This window comes from Salvelinus alpinus, chromosome 9 (assembly GCF_045679555.1).
Source record: "Salvelinus alpinus chromosome 9, SLU_Salpinus.1, whole genome shotgun sequence".
Classification (NCBI taxonomy): Eukaryota; Metazoa; Chordata; class Actinopteri; order Salmoniformes; family Salmonidae; genus Salvelinus; species Salvelinus alpinus.
In genome coordinates this window covers 3,963,362-3,987,970 of record NC_092094.1, presented here as the reverse complement: position 1 = coordinate 3,987,970, position 24,609 = coordinate 3,963,362, and the positions used below count along the sequence as shown (strand labels likewise).

The following is a 24,609-nucleotide window of genomic DNA, read 5'->3' as shown; positions in this document are numbered from 1 at the left end:
AGAACATGGTCCTCTGTAGTTCAGTTAGTAGAGCATGGTCCTCTGTAGTTCAGTTAGTAGAACATGGTCCTCTGTAGTTCAGTTAGTAGAACATGGTCCTCTGTAGGTCAGTTACTAGAACATGGTCCTCTGTAGCTCAGTTAGTAGAACATGGTCCTCTGTAGGTCAGTTAGTAGAACATGGTCCTCTGTAGGTCAGTTAGTAGAACATGGTCCTCTGTAGGTCATTTAGTAGAACATGGTCCTCTGTAGTTCAGTTAGTAGAGCATGGTCCTCTGTAGTTCAGTTAGTAGAACATGGTCCTCTGTAGTTCAGTTAGTAGAACATGGTCCTCTGTAGGTCAGTTAGTAGAACATGGTCCTCTGTAGTTCAGTTAGTAGAACATGGTCCTCTGTAGGTCAGTTAGTAGAACATGGTCCTCTGTAGTTCAGTTAGTAGAACATGGTCCTCTGTAGCTCAGTTAGTAGAACATGGTCCTCTGTAGCTCAGTTAGTAGAACATGGTCCTCTGTAGCTCAGTTAGTAGAACATGGTCCTCTGTAGCTCAGTTAGTAGAACATGGTCCTCTGTAGTTCAGTTAGTAGAACATGGTCCTCTGTAGGTCAGTTAGTAGAACATGGTCCTCTGTAGCTCAGTTAGTAGAACATGGTCCTCTGTAGCTCAGTTAGTAGAACATGGTCCTCTGTAGCTCAGTTAGTAGAACATGGTCCTCTGTAGCTCAGTTAGTAGAACATGGTCCTCTGTAGCTCAGTTAGTAGAACATGGTCCTCTGTAGTTCAGTTAGTAGAACATGGTCCTCTGTAGCTCAGTTAGTAGAACGTGGTCCTCTGTAGTTCAGTTAGTAGAACATGGTCCTCTGTAGTTCAGTTAGTAGAACATGGTCCTCTGTAGCTCAGTTAGTAGAACATGGTCCTCTGTAGCTCAGTTAGTAGAACATGGTCCTCTGTAGTTCAGTTAGTAGAACATGGTCCTCTGTAGATCAGTTAGTAGAACATGGTCCTCTGTAGCTCAGTTAGTAGAACATGGTCCTCTGTAGCTCAGTTAGTAGAACATGGTCCTCTGTAGCTCAGTTAGTAGAACATGGTCCTCTGTAGCTCAGTTAGTAGAACATGGTCCTCTGTAGCTCAGTTAGTAGAACGTGGTCCTCTGTAGTTCAGTTAGTAGAACATGGTCCTCTGTAGTTCAGTTAGTAGAACATGGTCCTCTGTAGTTCAGTTAGTAGAACATAACTCACACCAGTCAGAGTGTAGCAGGGTAACTAACTCACACCAGTCAGAGTGTAGCAGGGTAACTAACTCACACCAGTCGGAATGTAGCAGGGTAACTAAATCACACCAGTCAGAGTGTATAGCAGGGTAACTAACTCACACCAGTCAGAGTGTAGCAGGGTAACTAACTCACACCAGTCAGAGTGTATAGCAGGGTAACTAACTCACACCAGTCAGTATGTAGCAGGGTAACTAACTCACACCAGTCAGAATGTAGCAGGGTAACTAACTCACACCAGTCAGAGTGTAGCAGGGTAACTAACTCACACCAGTCAGAGTGTAGCAGGGTAACTAACTCACACCAGTCAGAGTGTAGCAGGGTAACTAACTCACACCAGTCAGAGTGTAGCAGGGTAACTAACTCACACCAGTCAGAGTGTATAGCAGCGTAACTAACTCACACCAGTCAGAGTGTATAGGGGGGTAACTAACTAACACCAGTCGGAGTGTGTAGCAGGGTAACTAACTCACACCAGTCAGAGTGTAGCAGGGTAACTAACTCACACCAGTCAGAGTGTAGCAGGGTAACTAACTCACACCAGTCAGAGTGTATAGCAGGGTAACTAACTCACACCAGTCAGAGTGTAGCAGGGTAACTAACTCACACCAGTCAGAGTGTGTAGCAGGGTAACTAACTCACACCAGTCAGAGTGTATAGCAGGGTAACTAACTCACACCAGTCAGAATGTAGCAGGGTAACTAACTCACACCAGTCAGAGTGTATAGCAGGGTAACTAACTCACACCAGTCAGAATGTAGCAGGGTAACTAACTCACACCAGTCAGAATGTAGCAGGGTAACTAGCTCACACCAGTCAGAGTGTATAGCAGGGTAACTAACTCACACCAGTCAGAATGTAGCAGGGTAACTAACTCACACCAGTCAGAGTGTATAGCAGGGTAACTAACTCACACCAGTCAGAGTGTATAGCAGGGTAACTAACTCACACCAGTCAGAATGTAGCAGGGTAACTAACTCACACCAGTCAGAATGTAGCAGGGTAACTAACTCACACCAGTCAGAGTGTATAGCAGGGTAACTAACTCACACCAGTCAGAGTGTATAGCAGGGTAACTAACTCACACCAGTCAGAGTGTAGCAGGGTAACTAACTCACACCAGTCAGAGTGTAGCAGGGTAACTAACTCACACCAGTCAGAATGTATAGCAGGGTAACTAACTCACACCAGTCAGAGTGTAGCAGGGTAACTAACTCACACCAGTCAGTATGTAGCAGGGTAACTAACTCACACCAGTCAGAGTGTATAGCAGGGTAACTAACTCACACCAGTCAGAGTGTAGCAGGGTAACTAACTCACACCAGTCAGAGTGTAGCAGGGTAACTAACTCACACCAGTCAGAGTGTAGCAGGGTAACTAACTCACACCAGTCAGAGTGTAGCAGGGTAACTAACTCACACCAGTCAGCGTGTATAGCAGGGTAACTAACTCACACCAGTCAGAATGTAGCAGGGTAACTAACTCACACCAGTCAGAGTGTAGCAGGGTAACTAACTCACACCAGTCAGAGTGTAGCAGGGTAACTAACTCACACCAGTCGGAATGTAGCAGGGTAACTAAATCACACCAGTCAGAGTGTACAGCAGGGTAACTAACTCACACCAGTCAGAGTGTAGCAGGGTAACTAACTCACACCAGTCAGAGTGTATAGCAGGGTAACTAACTCACACCAGTCATTATGTAGCAGGGTAACTAACTCACACCAGTCAGAATGTAGCAGGGTAACTAACTCACACCAGTCAGAGTGTAGCAGGGTAACTAACTCACACCAGTCAGAGTGTAGCAGGGTAACTAACTCACACCAGTCAGAGTGTAGCAGGGTAACTAACTCACACCAGTCAGAGTGTATAGCAGGGTAACTAACTCACACCAGTCAGAGTGTATAGGGGGGTAACTAACTAACACCAGTCGGAGTGTGTAGCAGGGTAACTAACTCACACCAGTCAGAGTGTAGCAGGGTAACTAACTCACACCAGTCAGAGTGTAGCAGGGTAACTAACTCACACCAGTCAGAGTGTATAGCAGGGTAACTAACTCACACCAGTCAGAGTGTAGCAGGGTAACTAACTCACACCAGTCAGAGTGTGTAGCAGGGTAACTAACTCACACCAGTCAGAGTGTATAGCAGGGTAACTAACTCACACCAGTCAGAATGTAGCAGGGTAACTAACTCACACCAGTCAGAGTGTATAGCAGGGTAACTAACTCACACCAGTCAGAATGTAGCAGGGTAACTAACTCACACCAGTCAGAATGTAGCAGGGTAACTAGCTCACACCAGTCAGAGTGTATAGCAGGGTAACTAACTCACACCAGTCAGAATGTAGCAGGGTAACTAACTCACACCAGTCAGAGTGTATAGCAGGGTAACTAACTCACACCAGTCAGAGTGTATAGCAGGGTAACTAACTCACACCAGTCAGAATGTAGCAGGGTAACTAACTCACACCAGTCAGAGTGTATAGCAGGGTAACTAACTCACACCAGTCAGAGTGTATAGCAGGGTAACTAACTCACACCAGTCAGAGTGTAGCAGGGTAACTAACTCACACCAGTCAGAGTGTAGCAGGGTAACTAACTCACACCAGTCAGAATGTATAGCAGGGTAACTAACTCACACCAGTCAGAGTGTAGCAGGGTAACTAACTCACACCAGTCAGTATGTAGCAGGGTAACTAACTCACACCAGTCAGAGTGTATAGCAGGGTAACTAACTCACACCAGTCAGAGTGTAGCAGGGTAACTAACTCACACCAGTCAGAGTGTAGCAGGGTAACTAACTCACACCAGTCAGAGTGTAGCAGGGTAACTAACTCACACCAGTCAGAGTGTAGCAGGGTAACTAACTCACACCAGTCAGCGTGTATAGCAGGGTAACTAACTCACACCAGTCAGAATGTAGCAGGGTAACTAACTCACACCAGTCAGAGTTTAGCAGGGTAACTAACTCACACCAGTCAGAGTGTAGCAGGGTAACTAACTCACACCAGTCAGAGTGTATAGCAGGGTAACTAACTCACACCAGTCAGAATGTAGCAGGGTAACTAACTCACACCAGTCAGAGTGTAGCAGGGTAACTAACTCACACCAGTCAGAGTGTAGCAGGGTAACTAACTCACACCAGTCAGAGTGTATAGCAGGGTAACTAACTCACACCAGTCAGAGTGTAGCAGGGTAACTAACTCACACCAGTCAGAGTGTAGCAGGGTAACTAACTCACACCAGTCAGAGTGTAGCAGGGTAACTAACTCACACCAGTCAGAGTGTAGCAGGGTAACTAACTCACACCAGTCAGAGTGTAGGAGGGTAACTAACTCACACCAGTCAGAGTGTAGCAGGGTAACTAACTCACACCAGTCGGAGTGTGTAGCAGGGTAACTAACTCACACCAGTCAGAGTGTATAGCAGGGTAACTAACTCACACCAGTCAGAGTGTATAGCAGGGTAACTAACTCACACCAGTCAGAGTGTATAGCAGTGTAACTAACTCACACCAGTCAGAGTGTGTAGCAGGGTAACTAACTCACACCAGTCAGAGTGTAGCAGGGTAACTAACTCACACCAGTCAGTGTGTAGCAGCGTAACTAACTCACACCAGTCAGAGTGTAGCAGGGTAACTAACTCACACCAGTCAGAGTGTAGCAGGGTAACTAACTCACACCAGTCAGAGTGTAGCAGGGTAACTAACTCACACCAGTCAGCGTGAATAGCAGGGTAACTAACTCACACCAGTCAGAGTGTAGCAGGGTAACTAACTCACACCAGTCAGAGTGTAGCAGTGTAACTAACTCACACCAGTCAGAGTGAATAGCAGGGTAACTAACTCACACCAGTCAGAGTGTAGCAGGGTAACTAACTCACACCAGTCAGAGTGTAGCAGGGTAACTAACTCACACCAGTCAGTGTGTAGCAGCGTAACTAACTCACACCAGTCAGAGTGTAGCAGGGTAACTAACTCACACCAGTCAGAGTGTAGCAGGGTAACTAACTCACACCAGTCAGAGTGTAGCAGGGTAACTAACTCACACCAGTCAGAGTGAATAGCAGGGTAACTAACTCACACCAGTCAGAGTGTAGCAGGGTAACTAACTCACACCAGTCAGAGTGTAGCAGGGTAACTAACTCACACCAGTCAGAGTGTAGCAGGGTAACTAACTCATGATTGAGTATTGCTCTGTTCAAGTAGACTGTGATTTTGCTGTGATCTGATAGGGGTGTCAGTGGGCTGACTGTGAACGCTCTGAGAGACTCTGGGTTGAGGTCAGTTATAAAGTAGTCTACAGTACTACTGCCAAGGGATGAGCTATAGGTGTACCTACCATAGCAGTGTCCTGGAAGCCTACCATTGACTATCTACAGACCCAGCAAGCGACAGAGCTGCAGGAGTTGTGACCCATTTTGTTGGTTGTTTTGTCATAGTTGTGTCCCGGGGGGCATAATTGAGAGGGAATGCTGTCACCTCCAGGTGTCCCCCTGTGTGCTGAGGGTGTCAGGTTCTTGTCCAGTTCTGGCAATTAGGTTTCCACAGACTAGTACAAGTCCCTGGGCCTGGAAATGATTGATCTCCCCCTCTAGGATGGAGAAGCTGTCATCATTAAAGTGTAGGGATTCTATTGGGGGGATATAGGTAGCACACAGGAGGACATTTTTCTCTGTTGAGATCATTTCTTTATTAATTTTTAGCCAGATGTAAAATGTTCCTGTTTTGACTAATTCTCTCTCCCCATTTTTATACGACATATCTTTTTAATTACATTACTTCACTACAATTGTTTGTGAAAAGTCTTGATTCTTGACTTTGCATTTACAGACTTAAAACAACAAATGTACAGTGAAGTAAAAAAGATAACATGTTCACCAAGTCAGTTATATAATCAAAGGGAGCTCTGCATTTTCCTGCTTCTCCTCTCTGAAGCCCATTTGGCAGCCAGTTCTCTCTCTCTCCATCTCACTCACTCACTCACTCACTCACTCACTCACTCACTCACTCACTCACTCACTCACTCACTCACTCACTCACTCACTCACTCACTCACTCACTCACTCACTCACTCACTCACTCACTCACTCACTCACTCACTCACTCACTCACTCACTCACTCACTCACTCACTCACTCACTCACCCACTCACACGATCAATACAGATGACTATAACAGTTATTTCTATACCAGTAGCAACATGTTTGTGAACCAGAAGAAAAGGCTTAAAATTGCGTTTAATTGTGAACTTTTTTTTCGACCACTTCTATCTTCCTTTCTTTCCCCACCAACGTATCACCGAACTTCCCTCTTCACAGTCTTGTTACTTGGTGATAACCCTAAAACCCCCACATTCAAACGAATCAATCTATTCAACATGTTTCAACTAGTAGATAAAGTACACGACTTTAATCCGACAGCGGCACTTCTTTCAACCCCTCTCCACCCACACTAGTCTGTCACGGAATCAACAACAGAGATAATCAACAACAGAGATAATCAACTGCAGAGCTACACTTACAGAGGATGTCCTCAAGACAACACAGATTGTCTGTCTGTACCTCCTACTGCACTAGTGACGACTGACAACTACCCAGTCTGTACCACTAACTAGTTCAACTGGTCTGGTAGGAGGGGAGTCCTGGCATGGGTGTATATGTATTTATATCCAGTCCTACATAAACACCAGTTTGATGTGCCAGGCAAGCTAAAAAAAAATCCACTTTCAACTCTAATTTATAACAAGCCCAGATGTACAAGGCTATTTGAATTATTCAAGGGTGTGTGTTTGAGGGGCAGGAGAGAAGAAAAACCTCCCTTTGATGTTCATCTGGGTGGGCGTACTGCATCGCTGTACCCCTCCAATCATCACTTTGCCTGGTTGGCTTGGGCCGGGCTGTTTGGGCCGTTCCCTGCTATAAAAACACGGTGTCCAACAGGAGTTTTACCCTCTCTGTATACTTAACTGAGGTAACTATGGGAGTGGAGAAGACCAAATTTGATTGAATGGGCGCTATATTTTGCTACCACAACAAACAGAATAGCCTAAACGCCCATATGCAGACCTGTGAACCCTTGGAAAAGTTCAGACCATGTATACAGTGGGGAGAACAAGTATTTGATACACTGCCGATTTTGCAGGTTTTCCTACTTACAAAGCATGTAGAGGTCTGTCATTTTTTATCATAGGTACACTTCAACTGTGAGAGACGGAATCTAAAACAAAAATCCAGAAAATCACATTGTATGATTTTTAAGTAATTAATTTGCATTAGTAACAGTAACCCTTAACTCAGCAGGAATAATACAGTAACCCTTAACTCAGCAGGAATAATACAGTAACCCTTAACTCAGCAGGAATAATACAGTAACCCTTAACTCAGCAGGAATAATACAGTAACCCTTAACTCAGCAGGAATAATACAGTAACCCTTAACTCAGCAGGAATAATACAGTAACCCTTAACTCAGCAGGAATAATACAGTAACCCTTAACTCAGCAGGAATAATACAGTAACCCTTAACTCAGCAGGAATAATACAGTAACCCTTAATTCAGCAGGAATAATATAGTAACCCTTAATTCAGCAGGAATAATACGGTAACCCTTAACTCAGCAGGAATAATACAGTAACCCTTAACTCAGCAGGAATAATACAGTAACCCTTAACTCTGCAGGAATAATACAGTAACCCTTAATTCAGCAGGAATAATATAGTAACCCTTAATTCAGCAGGAATAATACAGTAACCCTTAACTCAGCAGGAATAATACAGTAACCCTTAACTCAGCAGGAATAATACAGTAACCCTCAACTCAGCAGGAATAATACAGTAACCCTTAACTCAGCAGGAATAATACAGTAACCCTTAACTCAGCAGGAATAATACAGTAACCCTTAACTCAGCAGGAATAATACAGTAACCCTTAACTCAGCAGGAATAATACGGTAACCCTTAATTCAGCAGGAATAATATAGTAACCCTTAATTCAGCAGGAATAATACAGTAACCTTTAACTCTGCAGGAATAATACGGTAACCCTTAATTCAGCAGGAATACCGTGTGTTTGCAGGTCCTGATGTTGGACACACCCAAAGACACCCAGCCGACCAATGTTTGGATTTCCAGCATTATAGTGACTTACTGTATGTACAGTGGGGTCCGGAATTATTGACACCCATGACTCACTGTATGTACAGTGGGGTCCGGAATTATTGACACCCATGACTCACTGTATGTACAGTGGGGTCCGGAATTATTGACACCCATGACTCACTGTATGTACAGTGGGGTCCGGAATTATTGACACCCATGACTCACTGTATGTACAGTGGGGTCCGGATTTATTGACACCCATGACTCACTGTATGTACAGTGGGGTCCGGAATTATTGACACCCATGAATCACTGTATGTACAGTGGGGTCCAGAATTATTGACACCCATGACTCACTGTATGTACAGTGGGGTCTGGAATTATTGACACCCTTGATAAAGATCAGCAAAAAATACTCTATAAAATAAATCATTAAAATACTGAGCTATATTTTAAACAAACAATTGTGGAAATTATATTATTTTATACTAATACAAGAGAGAAAGAGATTTTGTTTAACAAGTAATATACATTTCTTCTCAACAGGGTAGGGGTCAAAATTATTGACACCCCTGTTTTCAATACCTCACCTGGTGAGTATAATGCCACTGAACCTTCTAGAATGTTTTATGAGTTGGAGAACACATTGGGAAGGATCTTAGGCCATGGTGAACACATTGGGAAGGATCTTAGGCCATGGAGAACACATTGGGAGGGATCTTAGGCCATGGTGAACACATTGGGAAGGATCTTAGGCCATGGAGAACACATTGGGAAGGATCTTAGACCATGGTGAACACATTGGGAAGGATCTTAGGCCATGGAGAACACATTGGGAAGGATCTTAGACCATGGTGAACACATTGGGAGGGATCTTAGACCATGGTGAACACATTGGGAAGGATCTTAGGCCATGGAGAACACATTGGGAAGGATCTTAGACCATGGTGAACACATTGGGAAGGATCTTAGGCCATGGAGAACACATTGGGAGGGATCTTAGGCCATGGTGAACACATTGGGAAGGATCTTAGGCCATGGAGAACACATTGGGAAGGATCTTAGACCATGGTGAACACATTGGGAAGGATCTTAGGCCATGGAGAACACATTGGGAGGGATCTTAGGCCATGGTGAACACATTGGGAAAGATCTTAGGCCAATTCCTCCATACAGAATCTTTTCCAGATCATTGATATCTTTCGTCTGTTCTTACGGACCGGCCCTTTTCAATTCAAACCGTAGGTTTTCAATGGTGTTCAAGTCCGGAGACTGAGATGGCCATTGCAAAATGTTGATTTTGTGGTCAATTAATAATTTATTTGCGGATTTTGATGTGTGCTTAAAGTTATTGTTTTGCTGGAAGATCCACTTATGGCCAAGTTTCAGACTCCTTCGCCAAGTTGTCACGCCCTGGCCATAGAGAGGCTTCTATTCTCTATTTTGGTTAGGCCAGGGTGTGACTAGGGTGGGCATTCTAGTTTCTTTATTTCTATGTTTTCTATTTCTTTGTGTTTTGGCCCGGGTGTGGTTCTCAATCAGAGGCAGCTGTCTATCGTTGTCTCTGATTGGGAACCATACTTAGGTAGCCTTTTCCCACCTGCGTTTGTGGGTAGTTGTCCATGTAACCTCGCTGCGCTTTGGTCCGCTGTTTCCACCTTAGACAATCGTGACACAAGTGCCAACGCTGTTTATCCAGCCCCAGGCGTTTACATTTGTTGGATGACATGGAAATAGAGCTGTTTGGCCAGACACACCAGCGGTATGTATATATATATATATATATATATATACAGTGGGGAGAACAAGTATTTGATACACTGCCGATTTTGCAGGTTTTCCTACTTACAAAGCATGTAGAGGTCTGCAATTTCTATCATGGGTACACTTCAACTATGAGAGACGGAATCTAAAACAAAAATCCAGAAAATCACATTGTATGATTTTTAAGTAATTAATTTGCATTTTATTGCATGACATAAGTATTTGATACATCAGAAAAGCAGATCTTAATATTTGGTACAGAAACCTTTGTTTGCAATTACAGAGATCATACGTTTCCTGTAGTTCTTGACCAGGTTTGCACACACTGCAGCAGGGATTTTGGCCCACTCCTCCATACAGATCTTCTCCAGATCCTTCAGGTTTCGGGGCTGTCGCTGGGCAATACGGACTTTCAGCTCCCTCCAAAGATTTTCTATTGGGTTCAGGTCTGGAGACTGGCTAGGCCACTCCAGGTCCTTGAGATGCTTCTTACGGAGCCACTCCTTAGTTGCCATGGCTGTGTGCTTCGTGTCGTTGTCATGCTGGAAGACCCAGCCACGACCCATCTTCAATGCTCTTACTGAGGGAAGGAGGTTGTTGGCCAAGATCTCGCGATACATGGCCCCATCCATCCTCCCCTCAATACGGTGCAGTCGTCCTGTCCCCTTTGCAGAAAAGCATCCCCAAAGAATGATGTTTCCACCTCCATGCTTCACGGTTGGGATGGTGTTCTTGGGGTTGTACTCATACTTCTTCTTCCTCCAAACACGGCGAGTGGAGTTAGACCAAAAAGCTCTATTTTTGTCTCATCAGACCACATGACCTTCTCCCATTCCTCCTCTGGATCATCCAGATGGTCATTGGCAAACTTCAGACAGGCCTGGACATGCACTGGCTTAAGCAGGGGGACCTTGCGTGCGCTGCAGGATTTTAATCCATGACGGCGTAGTGTGTTACTAATGGTTTTCTTTGAGACTGTGGTCCCAGCTCTCTTCAGGTCATTGACCAGGTCCTGCCGTGTAGTTCTGGGCTGATCCCTCACCTTCCTCATGATCATTGATGCCCCACGAGGTGAAATCTTGCATGGAGCCCCAGACCGAGGGTGATTGACCGTCATCTTGAACTTCTTCCATTTTCTAATAATTGCGCCAACAGTTGTTTCCTTCTCACCAAGCTGCTTGCCTATTGTCCTGTAGCCCATCCCAGCCTTGTGCAGGTCTACAATTTTATCCCTGATGTCCTTACACAGCTCTCTGGTCTTGGCCATTGTGGAGAGGTTGGAATCTGTTTGATTGAGTGTGTGGACAGGTGTCTTTTATACAGGTAACGAGTTCAAACAGGTGCAGTTAATACAGGTAATGAGTGGAGAACAGGAGGGCTTCTTAAAGAAAAACTAACAGGTCTGTGAGAGCCGGAATTCTTACTGGTTGGTAGGTGATCAAATACTTATGTCATGCAATAAAATGCAAATTAATTATTTAAAAATCATACAATGTGATGTTCCTTTATGAAGGTCAGTTGGGAGAGACACCGAGCTCTCAGGATTCTGTTGCCTGTGTGTGTCTAAGAACCACTTGTCTGCTGTCAGAGGGGTCACAAGCAGAAGCAACAAAAACGCCTGTCATTGTTACCATCCCATCATCGCAGAGAGAGACAGCGACAGAGAGAGAGAGAGAGAGAGAGATAGAGAGAGAGAGCTAGAGAGAGAGAGAGAGAGAGACAGAGAGAGACAGAGAGAGAGACAGAGAGAGACAGAGAGAGACAGAGAGAGAGAGAGAGACAGAGAGAGACAGAGAGAGACAGAGAGAGACAGAGAGAGACAGAGAGAGAGACAGAGAGAGACAGAGAGAGACAGAGAGAGAAAGAGAGAGAGACAGAGAGAGACAGAGAGAGAGGCCACTCTAGGGCCCGGCGGATCTACGCAGGTCCTGTTCATTTTCCTGGTTCTTGGCTGCTTGCCTCTTCAGCTATTTCTGGATACTCCTCATACTAACTCACCAGATCCCTGTGTCTGTTAAACATGATAAGCAGAAAACAGGTCTTTCTGGGACAGCTCAGCTTGCCTAGCATGGGTCCTCTAATAACAGCAACTTCCTGTTGGGAGAGCTCAGCTTGCCTAGTATGGGCGCTCTAATAACAGCAACTTCCTGTTTGGAGAGCTCAGCTTGCATAGCATGAGCCCTCTAATACCAGCAACTTCCTGTTGGGAGAGCTCAGCTTGCCTAGCAAGGGCCCTCTAATAACAGCAACGTCCTGTAGGAGGAGAGGAGGGGTGAGGAGAAGGTGAGGAGAGTGAGGAGAAGGTGGGGGGGGGGGTGGGGAGAAGGTGAGGGGGTGAGGAGAAGGAGAGGAGGGGTGAGGAGAAGGTGAGGGGGTGAGAAGGAGGAGAGGAGGGGTGTGTAGGAGGAGCGGAGGGGTGAGGAGAAGGTGAGGGGGGTGAGGAGAAGGAGAGGAGGGGTGAGGAGAAGGAGAGGAGGGGTGTGTAGGAGGAGAGGAGGGGTGTGTAGGAGGAGCGGAGGGGTGAGGAGAAGGAGGGGGGTGAGGAGAAGGTGAGGGGGGTGAGATTAATGACAGGTGGGGGAAGAAATATACCCAGAAGGGGGAGAGGAGGAAATGGGGGAAGGTTATAGTTACAGTGTTCCTGTCTGTAAGACTCCTTGTATAAAAACATCTGCTAAATGGTATGTATTATTATACAGGGTCAGGGGAAGAGAGGGGAAGAGAGAGGAGGAGAGGGGAGGAGAGGGGGAGAGAGGGGAGGAGAGGGGAAGAGAGGGGAGGAGAGGAGGAGAGGGGAAGAGAGGGGAAGAGAGAGGAGGAGAGGGGAGGAGAGGGGAAGAGAGGGGAAGAGAGGGGAAGAGAGGGGAAGAGAGGGGAAGAGAGGGGAGGAGAGGAGGAGAGGGGAAGAGAGGGGAAGAGAGAGGAGGAGAGGGGAGGAGAGGGGAGGAGAGGGGAAGAGAGGAGGATAGGGGGAGAGAGGGGAGGAGAGGGGAAGAGAGGGGAAGAGAGAGGAGGAGAGGGGAAGAGAGGGGAAGAGAGGGGAGGAGAGGGGAGGGGAAGAGAGGGGAGGGGAAGAGAGGGGAGGAGAGGAAGATAGAGTAAGTTGTATCCCAACCCACATGGCGGAGGTTGCGGGTTCAATTCCCACAGGGATCATGGTTACTTACTGATATAGAAGGTGTTTGGAGCCTGCTGGCCTTCAAACTGCTGCATGAGGAGACTGCTGGTCTGGTTGTCATGACGAAGCCATAGAGCCACTCCCAAGATCACACCTCCAGCCAACTGTCAGGGAGAAAGACAGAGAGAGATCTTCAGCACAGATTCTGTCGGACTTGGGCCATGACAGTAAATCTCAGTAAGACAAAAAATAATGGTGTTCCAAAAAAGGTCCAGTAGCCAAGACAACAAATACAAATTCTATCTAGACACTGCGCCCTAAAGCACACAGAGAATTACACCTACCTCGGCCTAAACATCAACACCACAGGTAACTTCCACAAGGCTGTGAACAATCTGAGAGACAAGGGAAAAAGGGCCTGCTATGCCATCAAAAGGAACATGAAACTCGACATCCCAATTAGGATCTGGCTAAAATACTTCAATCAGTTATCGAACCCATTGCCATTTATGGTTGTGAGGTCTGGGGTCCGCTCACCAACCAAGAATTCACAAAATGGGACAAACACCCAATTGAGACTCAGCATGCAGAAGTCTGCAAAAATATACTTTGTGCACAATGCAAAACCCTAAACAATGCATGCAGAGCAGAAGTACGAAAGGAAGTGATGCCCACACATTCCACCACAAAGCCCTCACCTACAGAGAGATGAACCTAGAGAAGAGTCCCCTAAGCAAGCTGGTCCTGGGGCTCTGTTCACAAACACAAACAGACCCCACAGAGTCCCAGGACTGCAACACAATTAGACCCAACCAGATCATCAGAAAACTAAAATATAATAGAATTAACAAAAAACAGGGCAAACTAGAATGCTGTTTGGCCCTAAACAGAAAGTACACTGTGGCAGAATACCTGACCACTGTGACTGACCCAAACTTAAGAAAATCCTTAACTATGTACAGACTCAGTGAGCATAGCCTTGCTATTGAGAAAGGTCACTGTAGGCAAATGTATGACCGTCTTAGACACATATTTCCCACAGATCACACAGACCCACCATTTTCTTTTTAACAAATCAAACATAGATAAACTCCCATAAATGTTAGGCAAAATACCGCAGTGTGACATCACAGCAGCAAGATGTGTGGCCCGTTGCCACGAGAACAGGGGCAACCAGTTAAGAACAAACACCATTTGTAAATACAACCTATATATATCTGTTCCCCCCCCCCCCCCTTTTCATCCTTCAGCTATTTGCACAATGTTACAACACTGTTTTCCCTTGCCACTGTTCTGTTGCTTGCTCTTTTTGGGGGTCTAGTCCGGGTAACTGTAAAGCATTCTGTGACCGTTGTCAACCTCTCCAATCTGTCAGCGGTTGTGAAAAACCTTTCAGCACATTTTGCTCACAAACTGTCCTCGACTTCATTGTTCTAGAACCAAGAAGCAGGAAACTGAATCCTCAAAATGGGACAAAGGAGAGGACAATCAAAACGGTCAGTGTTTCTACTGACACAACATGCAGCTAATCAGTAAAACAACAACACTAAAGGAGGAAACCGTAAATCAAAAAAGGAAACTAGTGTCCAGGATAATGCTGCATGACTTTTATGATGATCTCACATAACGATACAGTTTCTTATATGCAATGGCAATAGACAAACCCAACAGTAACTGCTATTCCTGTGTAATTACATGATTCTGACACGCGACAACTTGGTATATTTGGAAAGAAGACATCTGGTACCAATTAAATCTACATTTGAATGTAGCCTAAACACTACCAAGACCACCACAGAATCTAGCTACTGCAGGAAGCGTGTAGGAACAAAGGAAATGTCCAAGAGAAACAGTCTCCCTCTCCTCCACCTTCTGGTGTCCCCCCCCCCCCCCACCCAAATCAGTCCATGGTTCAAGTGGTATTTCAAAAAAACATTACAAATAGTAACACTGTGCTAGATTAAGCTTGTCTGGTGCAGTGGAACTAATAGAATAGTCCCAAAAGTGCAAACGCCGCCCACCTGGGACAGGCTAAAGTAATATGATAATGTAGTGGGGTGTTTATATGCCTCCTATTTCACATTATTATTATCACGTGTGAATTGGAAATGTGTTTTTTCCCCCGCAAATCCCAACTCCCCCTGAGACAGCCTCGGAGAGTGGGGTCACAGCCAGGGTCAGCCATTATCAACGGTGACCTTCGAGTAATTAGGGTCAAGTTCCTTGCACAAAGGCACGTCGAACAGATTTTTCACCTTGTCTGCTCGGGGATTTGAGTAAACATGCTGACCCTGTTGATCCTGTTGATCCTGTTGATCATGATAATCCTGTTGATCCTGTTGACCCCGTTGATCATGATAATCATGATGATCCTGTTGACCCCGTTGATCATGATGATCCTGTTGACCCCGTTGATCATGATGATCCTGTTGACCCCGTTGATCATGATGATCCTGTTGATCCTGTTGATCATGATAATCCTGTTGATCCTGTTGACCCCGTTGATCATGATAATCCTGTTGATCCTGTTGACCCCGTTGATCATGATAATCATGATGATCCTGTTGATCATGTTGATCCTGTTGACCCCGTTGATCATGATAATCCTGTTGATCCTGTTGATCATGATATTCATGATGATCCTGTTGACCCTGTTGATCATGATAATCATGATGATCCTGTTGACCCTGTTGATCATGATAATCCTGTTGACCCTGTTGATCATGATAATCCTGTTGATCCTGTTGACCCCGTTGATCATGATAATCATGATGATCCTGTTGATCATGCTGACCCTGTTGATCCTGCTGACCCTGTTGATCATGATAATCATGTTGACCCTGTTGATCCTGTTGATCCTGTTGATCATGATAATCATGATAATCCTGTTGATCCTGTTGATCATGATAATCATGCTGACCCTGTTGATCCTGCTGACCCTGTTGATCATGATAATCATGATGATCCTGTTGATCATGCTGACCCTGTTGATCCTGCTGACCCTGTTGATCATGATAATCATGATGATCCTGTTGATCATGCTGACCCTGTTGATCAGGGGTAACCTGCCATGGCCCAGGGAGTTTGGCTGGGTAGTTATTATTTTTCATCTATTGATGCCCCTCTCTCTCTCTCTCTCTCACACACACACACACACACACACACACACACACACACACACACACACACACACACACACACACACACACACACACACACACACACACACACACACACACACACACACACACACACACACACACACACACGAATGAATGGAATTCTACAGTGCTTCAATGAAATGTTTCAAGGACAAACATACATGTATTTAAGTATGTTTTGTTCTTGTAGTGGGGACAGTAACATTAGTCATCTCTAAAATATATACTTCAAGGAAAATGTTTTTATATATTTGTTCTATTTTTCTATGTTTAGCTCACATAATATAATTTAAAAGTATGCATTAAGGAGTCTGTAATGTACTACATGTGGCAAAAACAAATGCAGACATTAGTAAATGCATTTCTATGGCTTCCTAAATATTTTTTACAATGTTGAGGAAGAACCAAGATGGAGTCACGGTGGCTTCAACACAATGGTGGGGGAGAGCCAAGATGGAGGCAAGGTGGCTTCAACACAATGGTGGGGGAGAGCCAAGATGGAGGCACGGTGGCTTCAATACAATGGTGGGGGAGAGCCAAGATGGAGTCACGGTGGCTTCAACACAATGGTGGGGGAGAGCCAAGATGGAGGCACGGTGGCTTCAATACAATGGTGGGGGAAAGCCAAGATGGAGTCACGGTGGCTTCAACACAATGGTGGGGGAGAGCCAAGATGGAGGCACGGTGGCTTCAATACAATGGTGGGGGAGAGCCAAGATGGAGGCATGGTGGCTTCAACACAATGGTGGGGGAGAGCCAAGATGGAGGCAAGGTGGCTTCAACACAATGGTGGGGGAGAGCCAAGATGGAGGCACGGTGGCTTCAACACAATGGTGGGGGAGAGCCAAGATGGAGGCACGGTGGCTTCAATACAATGGTGGGGGAGAGCCAAGATGGAGGCACGGTGGCTTCAACACGGTGGATCCTACCAGTCACCTAGTGTATATATAAATCATTAATAGTACCTCGTCTACGACTGGCTTACTTTATTGAGCCACTACAGTTTTCACACGGTCATCAGTTGGACCATTGAAAACAATATCAACAGTGTATGAGATTATCATAAGATAGGCCTGTATCATAACAGTGTTGAATAGTAGCTAATTTCAATACCTCAGTGATGCTATCTGGTTACGGAGACGAAATAGATTTAAAGGTGTCATAACAATTCTGAATGACTCAAAGTTATATTATAAGTTAAAACATTCAAGATGCACTTTTTTTTTATCAATAAATAAAATACAGACCGAACAAATGTAAATGATAATCACTTTAAAGTAGCATCGTAATAAAATAGATTTTAAAAAGACTCAACTCACCCAGAAAACGAAATTAAAGAAAAACAGCATGAATTTGATACACTTGTTGCAGCCAACGACAGTCATGATGATCGACTGTTTAGGTCCGTTATTAACTTAAATAAATAAATTAAGTCTGCGTGATACCAGTGTGCCCGAGATTCTAAGAATGACGGACCGTTAGCTTCTTCTCGTTCTAAGAAGCTTCTTCTCGTTCTAAGAACTCGAATTCTGTGCCAGAAATCTCGAGGTATGTACACCCAGAATGGGTAGAAACTCCTCCTTTAACTAATGACTGTGTAAACCGAGACTGGAAACGGCCCACCAAGTGATGAGGGTGGTAAAGAGGACAGATGAAAGACAGCGTGGCTTGGCTTGTGGTTATTTATATATTTTTCTTCTTGTTTAATTTGTACTGTTAATTTTTCTTCTTGTTTGTGATAAAACGTTTGTACTCAGGGCATCATTTGGAATTAGAGACCCTGGTCTCAATAAATAAAAGTTAGTAAAAAACTATAAATCTTCATAAAACTATGTTTTAGTTAGGAGGAGCAATATTCAGTTTTTTTTGCTCAGTGTTTTTGTTGTTGTTATTCTTCCACTATAAACAAGTATTCAGAACACAAACATACCGCATTTATTTTCCACCTAAACATCAAGATAACCACTATTAAGCTGCTGCGTTCAACATGTCTAAATATTGAGATAAAAAAGAGCGTAGGGACTTTTTCCACATATCTAGGCTATGGTCTCTGGTCAAAAGTAGTGCTCTAAATAGGGAATAGGGTTCCACTAAATAGGGAACAGGGTTCCAATAAATAGGGAATAGGGTTCCATTAAATAAGGAATAGGGTTCCACTAAACAGGGAATAGGGTTCCACTAAATAGGGAATAGGGTTCCATTAAATAGGGAACAGGGTTCTATTTAATAATGAATAGGGTTCCACTAATTAGGGAATAGGTTTCCATTAAATAGGGAATAGGGTTCTATTCAATAGGGAATAGGGTTCCATTTAATAAGGAATATGGGTCTATTAAATAGGGAAGAGGGTTCCGCAAAATAGGGAATAGGGTTCCACTAAATAGGGAAAAGGGTTCTATTCAATAGCGAATATGGTTCCACTAAATAGGGAATAGGGTTATATTCAATAGCGAATAGGGTTCTATTAAATAGGGAATAGGGTTCCACTAAATAGGGAATAGGGTTCCACTGAATAGGGAACATGGTTCCTCTAATTAGGGAATAGGGTTCCACTAAATAGGGAATAGGGTTCTATTAAATAGAGAATATGGTTACATTAAATAGGAAATATGGTTCCACTAAATAGGTAACAGGGTTCTATTCAATAGAGAATAGGGTTCCACTAAATAGGAAATAGGGTTCTATTCAATAGCGGATAGGGTTCCACTAAATAGGGAAAAGGGTTATATTCAATAGCGAATAGGGTTCTATTAAATAGGGAATAGTGTTCCACTAAATAGGGAAAAGGGTTCCACTAAATAGGGAAAAGGGTTCTATTCAATAGCGGATATGGTTCCACTAAATAGGGAACAGGGTTCTAATAAATAGGGAACAGAGTTCCACTAAATAGGGAATAGGGTTCCACTAAATAGGGAAAAGGGTTCTATTCAATAGCGGATATGGTTCCACTAAATAGGGAACAGGGTTCTAATAAATAGGGAACAGAGTTCCACTAAATAGGGAATAGGGTTCCACTAAATAGGGAGTAGCGTTCCATTAAATAGGGAACAGGGTTCTATTCAATAGCGAATAGGGTTCCACTAAATAGGGAATAGGGGTCCACTAAATAGGGAATACGGTTCCACTAAATAGGGAACAGGGTTCTACGAAATAGTGAATAGGGTTCCACTAAATAGGGAATAGGGTTCCATTAAAAAGGGAACAGGGTTCTATTCAACAGCGAATAGGGTTCCACTAAATAGGGAACAGGGTTCCACTAAATAGGGAATAGGGTTCTATTAAATAGGGAATAGGGTTCCATTTAAAAGAAATAGGGTTCTATTAAATAGGGAATAGGGTTCCACTAAATAGGGAATAGGGTTCCACTAAATAGGGAATAGAGTTCTATTCAACAGCGAATAGGGTTCTATTAAATAAGGAATAGGGTTACACTAAAGAGGGAATAGGGTTCTATTCAACAGTGAATAGGGTTCTATTAAATAAGGAATAGGGTTACACTAAAGAGGGAATAGGGTTCTATTCAACAGCGAATAGGGTTCTATTAAATAAGGAATAGGGTTACACTAAAGAGGGAATATGGTTCTATTCAACAGCGAATAGGGTTCTATTAAATAAGGAATAGGGTTACACTAAAGAGGGAATAGGGTTCTATTCAATAGCGAATAGGGTTCTATTAAATAAGGAATAGGGTTACACTAAAGAGGGAATAGGGTTCTATTCAACAGTGAATAGGGTTCTATTAAATAAGGAATAGGGTTACACTAAAGAGGGAATAGGGTTCTATTCAACAGTGAATAGGGTTCTATTAAATAAGGAATAGGGTTACACTAAAGAGGGAATAGGGTTCTATTCAACAGCGAATAGAGTTCTATTAAATAAGGAATAGGGTTACACTAAAGAGGGAATAGGGTTCTATTCAACAGCGAATAGGGTTCTATTAAATAAGGAATAGGGTTACACTAAATAGGGAATAGGGTTCTATTCAATGGCGAATAGGGTTCTATTAAATAAGGAATAGGGTTACACTAAATAGGGTTCTAATCAACAGTGAATAGGGTTCTATTAAATAAGGAATAGGGTTACACTAAAGAGGGAATAGTGTTCTATTCAATAGCGAATAGGGTTCTATTAAATAAGGAATAGGGTTACACTAAAGAGGGAATAGGGTTCTATTCAATAGCGAATAGGGTTCTATTCAACAGCGAATAGGGTTCTATTAAATAAGGAATAGGGTTACACTAAAGAGGGAATAGGGTTCTATTCAATAGCGAATAGGGTTCTATTCAACAGTGAATAGGGTTCTATTAAATAAGGAATAGGGTTACACTAAAGAGGGAATAGGGTTCTATTCAATAGCGAATAGGGTTCTATTAAATAAGGAATAGGGTTACACTAAAGAGGGAATAGGGTTCTATTCAACAGCGAATAGGGTTCTATTCAACAGCGAATAGGGTTCTATTAAATAAGGAATAGGGTTACACTAAAGAGGGAATAGGGTTCTATTCAACAGTGAATAGGGTTCCATTAAATAAGGAATAGGGTTACACTAAATAGGAAATAGGGTTCTATTAAATAGGGAATAGGGTTCCACTAAATAGGGAACAGGGTTCTAATACATAGGGAATAGGGTTCCATTTGGGATGCAGCCAGTGTAATGTCATCGTAATGGATCATTGCAGAGACACAAAGAGGACAGAGGCACATGCAGGGAACGACATGGGCAACACCGCCCTCTGTCGGCAGTGCCTATAACAACACCTTCATGACTCCTACCATATGGTGACGAGAGAGAGGGGGAACTGAATGTATAGGCTGTTGGGGCATCACTGGCCTTCTGTGTCTTTGTTCATAGGAAATCACTTTGTATAAAGAGGGGCCACACATTTCCATACACCCAGTGATAATATAATACGGATGATACTGTATCTCTCTATTAATTTTCAAATGGATGAATTCATTTAAGTTTTTAATATAGCATCGATTTTGCGTTTAGCCAAATGGTTTCAGGGTCATACCCTCATAAACCGATTGACTATGTCACGCTGTCTAACTGCATACGGTCCAAAATACTGAGGCTATATGTCCTGTACAAAGACATGGAGGAAGTGAAAGGGAAAGGGAGGGGGAACGGGTGGCGGTGCCTGGCTGCATGGAGGCAAACAATCAGTGAACGCATGAACTCAGAAGACAGGTTCAGCAAACAATGGTTCTGACTGGGCATGCTCCATATCATTCTCCACTCGTATTCTCCTTCCTCCTCTTCTTCTTCTTCTTCTTCCACGGTGTTTCCAGAACAACCGCGTCTCTTCTTCGAGTCAATTCTGAGTATTCTCAAGAGAATCATCACCGCGAGCATTGCTCAGTCAGAGAACACGGAGAACAGAGGACGTGCGCGTTACCTTCCTGCCTCCTGTCCTTCCGTGTTCATACTTCATGTGGTGTCACAGTGGACTACTCGCTCTCCTGCAGTCTCGAACACGAGGGAATCACAGGCATTGATCCGCCAAAAAATGCATACGTGAAAACAACAATTTACCCCGCTGAAGATAAACACAGTCACAGACATCTTGCGCGGGAAAATGCGCGGCGCCTGATCTAGTCCTAGTAGGCTAAAGCTACCGGTTGCTGTCCAACTGTTTCGTTTAAGGGACAACTTGATTTGAATGTGTCGTTTTCGGGTCGAAGGTGAGCGACAGTAGATACACGAGAGGACGAATAGCATTCTAAATAGCAAGCAGAGTGTCTCCGAGAGAGAGAGAGGGAGGGACTGGTGCTGTCCTTTCAGCACCACGGCAAGCAGTCACACACCCGCATTCACCTTGCAGTCTATGAATATCATTAACTGGCTCGACCAAAAACACCACAACAGAAAGAGAGTCTTTGTGTTGGATTCGGATTAGAAAGAATGAACAACACCCATTTTTATCTTCTTCACCTTTTGGATTTAAACCACCATCCATTGTTGTGGATTTAAACCACCATCCATTGTTGTGGATTTAAACCACCATCCATTGTTGTGGATTTAAACCATCACCATCCATTTTTAATTGCATGCCATTGGCTACACTGGCTATCATTTTAGGATTTAAATGTTTTCCCTCTGGTAGGTCTGGTGGTTGATTTCTACGACAGGCTGTGGAAACATTGGGGCATCCGGCATCATCAGTGGGAATATGTGCTGATTAGTCCTATAGGCCTGCACTATTTAGGATATATAGCTTGCAACCAGCAGCAGCCTAGACGTAACTCTTCCCTCTTCCTCCCCTGGTAACCCTGGTTGTGCATGTGTTGCACTTGCATGCGTTTTTCCCCCCTCCCACTGTGGCGTGCGGTGCTCATAGAGTTGCCGTTGTGATGCTGGGAACTTATTGGAGACATGCTTAAGGGACGCAATGGGCTTGAGCGACGAAAAGGATCGCATTGTGATAAACGTGGGAGGGACCAAGCACCAGACATACCGCGGTACCCTACGTACCCTGCCCGGCACCCGTTTATCCTGTCTGGCCGAACCCGACGCGCCTAGTCACTTCGACTGGGACGACAAACATGAGGAATTCTTTTTCGACCGCCACCCTGCCGTTTTCGCCCATATCCTTAACTATTACCGAACTGGTAAACTGCACTGCCCTGCCGATGTCTGCGGACCTCTTTACGAGGAGGAATTGGCATTCTGGGGCATCGATGAGACGGACGTGGAGCCTTGCTGCTGGATGACCTATAGCCAGCACCGGGAGGCGGAGGAAGCGCTTGATAGTTTCGGCGGGGGTGCCCTGCTCGACTTAACCAGTAATGAAGATCAGGACCCGGAGTTCGCGACCGACCCGGGGGATGGGGTTGGTGATGAGGCAGATGAGATGACGAGGAGGTTGGCGCAGGGCTACTCTACCGACATAAAGGCAAGGGGCCTGTGGGGTCGTTGGCAGAAACGCATGTGGGCTCTGTTTGAAGACCCCTACTCTTCTAAATATGCACGGGTGAGTAAGAGAGATATTTCTCTACTGTCCACAATCTCTATTTCCCTTTCCAATTGATATTAAGACTAATGATGGATATGTGGTTTCATGATGAATGAGAGATTTACAGAGATGGAGATTGATAGAGGACTTCCAGCCATGTGATGTGGAGAGGGTCTGTGTGAGAGTGACCTTGAGATGGCAGGCTAGTCCACTCCCCAGGGACTCACCAGGGAGCTCTACAGCAGGAGAATGTTACTGTAACAGTCAGGTGGGAAGGAATAAATGTTGACCAATGGATCCTAACCACTAGCCTACTTTCACCCCTAGATTGTGGTCCATGGGGCTCTGATCAAAAGTAGGACACTGAATAGGGAACCCGTCTGGGACACAGATGATGTCAGCAAAAAAAAAAAGAGAAAGCCGAGTGTATCTCACCACGAGTATTATAACCCTTTCTTACTAAGCTGAGCCAAACCGTGCCAAGCTGAGCTGTACTACACTGGCATCCACCATGGTTCCTGGAACAGTACTGGAAAGGACAATAATAAAATAAAATATCAAAGACAGCACAGTTTGCCTATGGTTCAGGTTGGGACAATAGTGTGAAAAGGTGCTACATGTCTTTGTACCAAGAACTTCCTGAACATGAGAATAGCTTACCTGGGATGTTGGTATTTATGTTGGTTATTTAGTTTGGTTAAACAAGGTCAATGAATCCTCCTGGACTAGCCTGGGGCCAGATCTGTGCCATTTAGTTTGGTTAAACAAGGTCTATGAATCCTCTTGGACTAGCCTGGGGCCAGAACTGTCTGTGCTGTCTTAGTGAGTGTGACAATGGCCATAGGAGTTGGCAAGACAGCACCAACCAGGCTACTCATGGACATGAGACTAGAATACCTGGGAGGGATGTGGGCAGTTTGAGAATACATGGGAGGTTGGCAGTTTGAGAATACCTGGGATATTGGCAGTTTGAGAATACCTGGGATGTGGGGAGTTTGAGAATACCTGGGATATTGGCAGTTTGAGAATACCTGGGATATTGGCAGTTTGAGAATACATGGGATTTGGACAGTTTGAGAATACCTGGGAGGTAGGCAGTTAGTGCTGGTTAGAATACCTGGCTGGGTTTGATATTGGCAGTTAGTGTTGGTTAGAATACCTGGCTGGGTGGATATTGGCAGATAGTGTTGGTTAGAATACCTGGCTGGGTGGATATTGGCAGATAGTGTTGGTTAGAATACCTGGCTGGG

At 44.4% G+C, this 24,609-nt stretch overlaps 2 protein-coding genes across 5 annotated transcripts in view; one reads left to right on the top strand and one right to left on the bottom strand.

Moving 5' to 3' along the window:
* LOC139584169 (CD81 antigen-like) overlaps positions 1–18,279 on the bottom strand; it is a 42,783-nt gene extending 24,504 nt beyond the window's left edge. The window contains exons 1-2 of one of the 3 annotated variants that reach the window (XM_071415715.1): positions 17,723–18,013; positions 13,292–13,406 (exon numbers count right to left, since the gene is read on the bottom strand). In XM_071415715.1, the coding sequence (XP_071271816.1) occupies positions 13,292–13,406; positions 17,723–17,788 (181 nt within the window). In that variant the 5' untranslated portion in view covers positions 17,789–18,013. The other 2 variants (XM_071415714.1, XM_071415713.1) reach the window with 2 other exon arrangements.
* Positions 18,280–21,550: 3,271 nt separating this feature from the next.
* LOC139584167 (voltage-gated potassium channel KCNC1-like) overlaps positions 21,551–24,609 on the top strand; it is a 50,170-nt gene continuing 47,111 nt past the window's right edge. The window contains exon 1 of one of the 2 annotated variants that reach the window (XM_071415710.1): positions 21,551–23,377. In XM_071415710.1, the coding sequence (XP_071271811.1) occupies positions 22,796–23,377 (582 nt within the window). In that variant the 5' untranslated portion in view covers positions 21,551–22,795. The remainder of the gene's footprint in view (positions 23,378–24,609) is intronic. The other variant, XM_071415711.1, reaches the window with a different exon arrangement.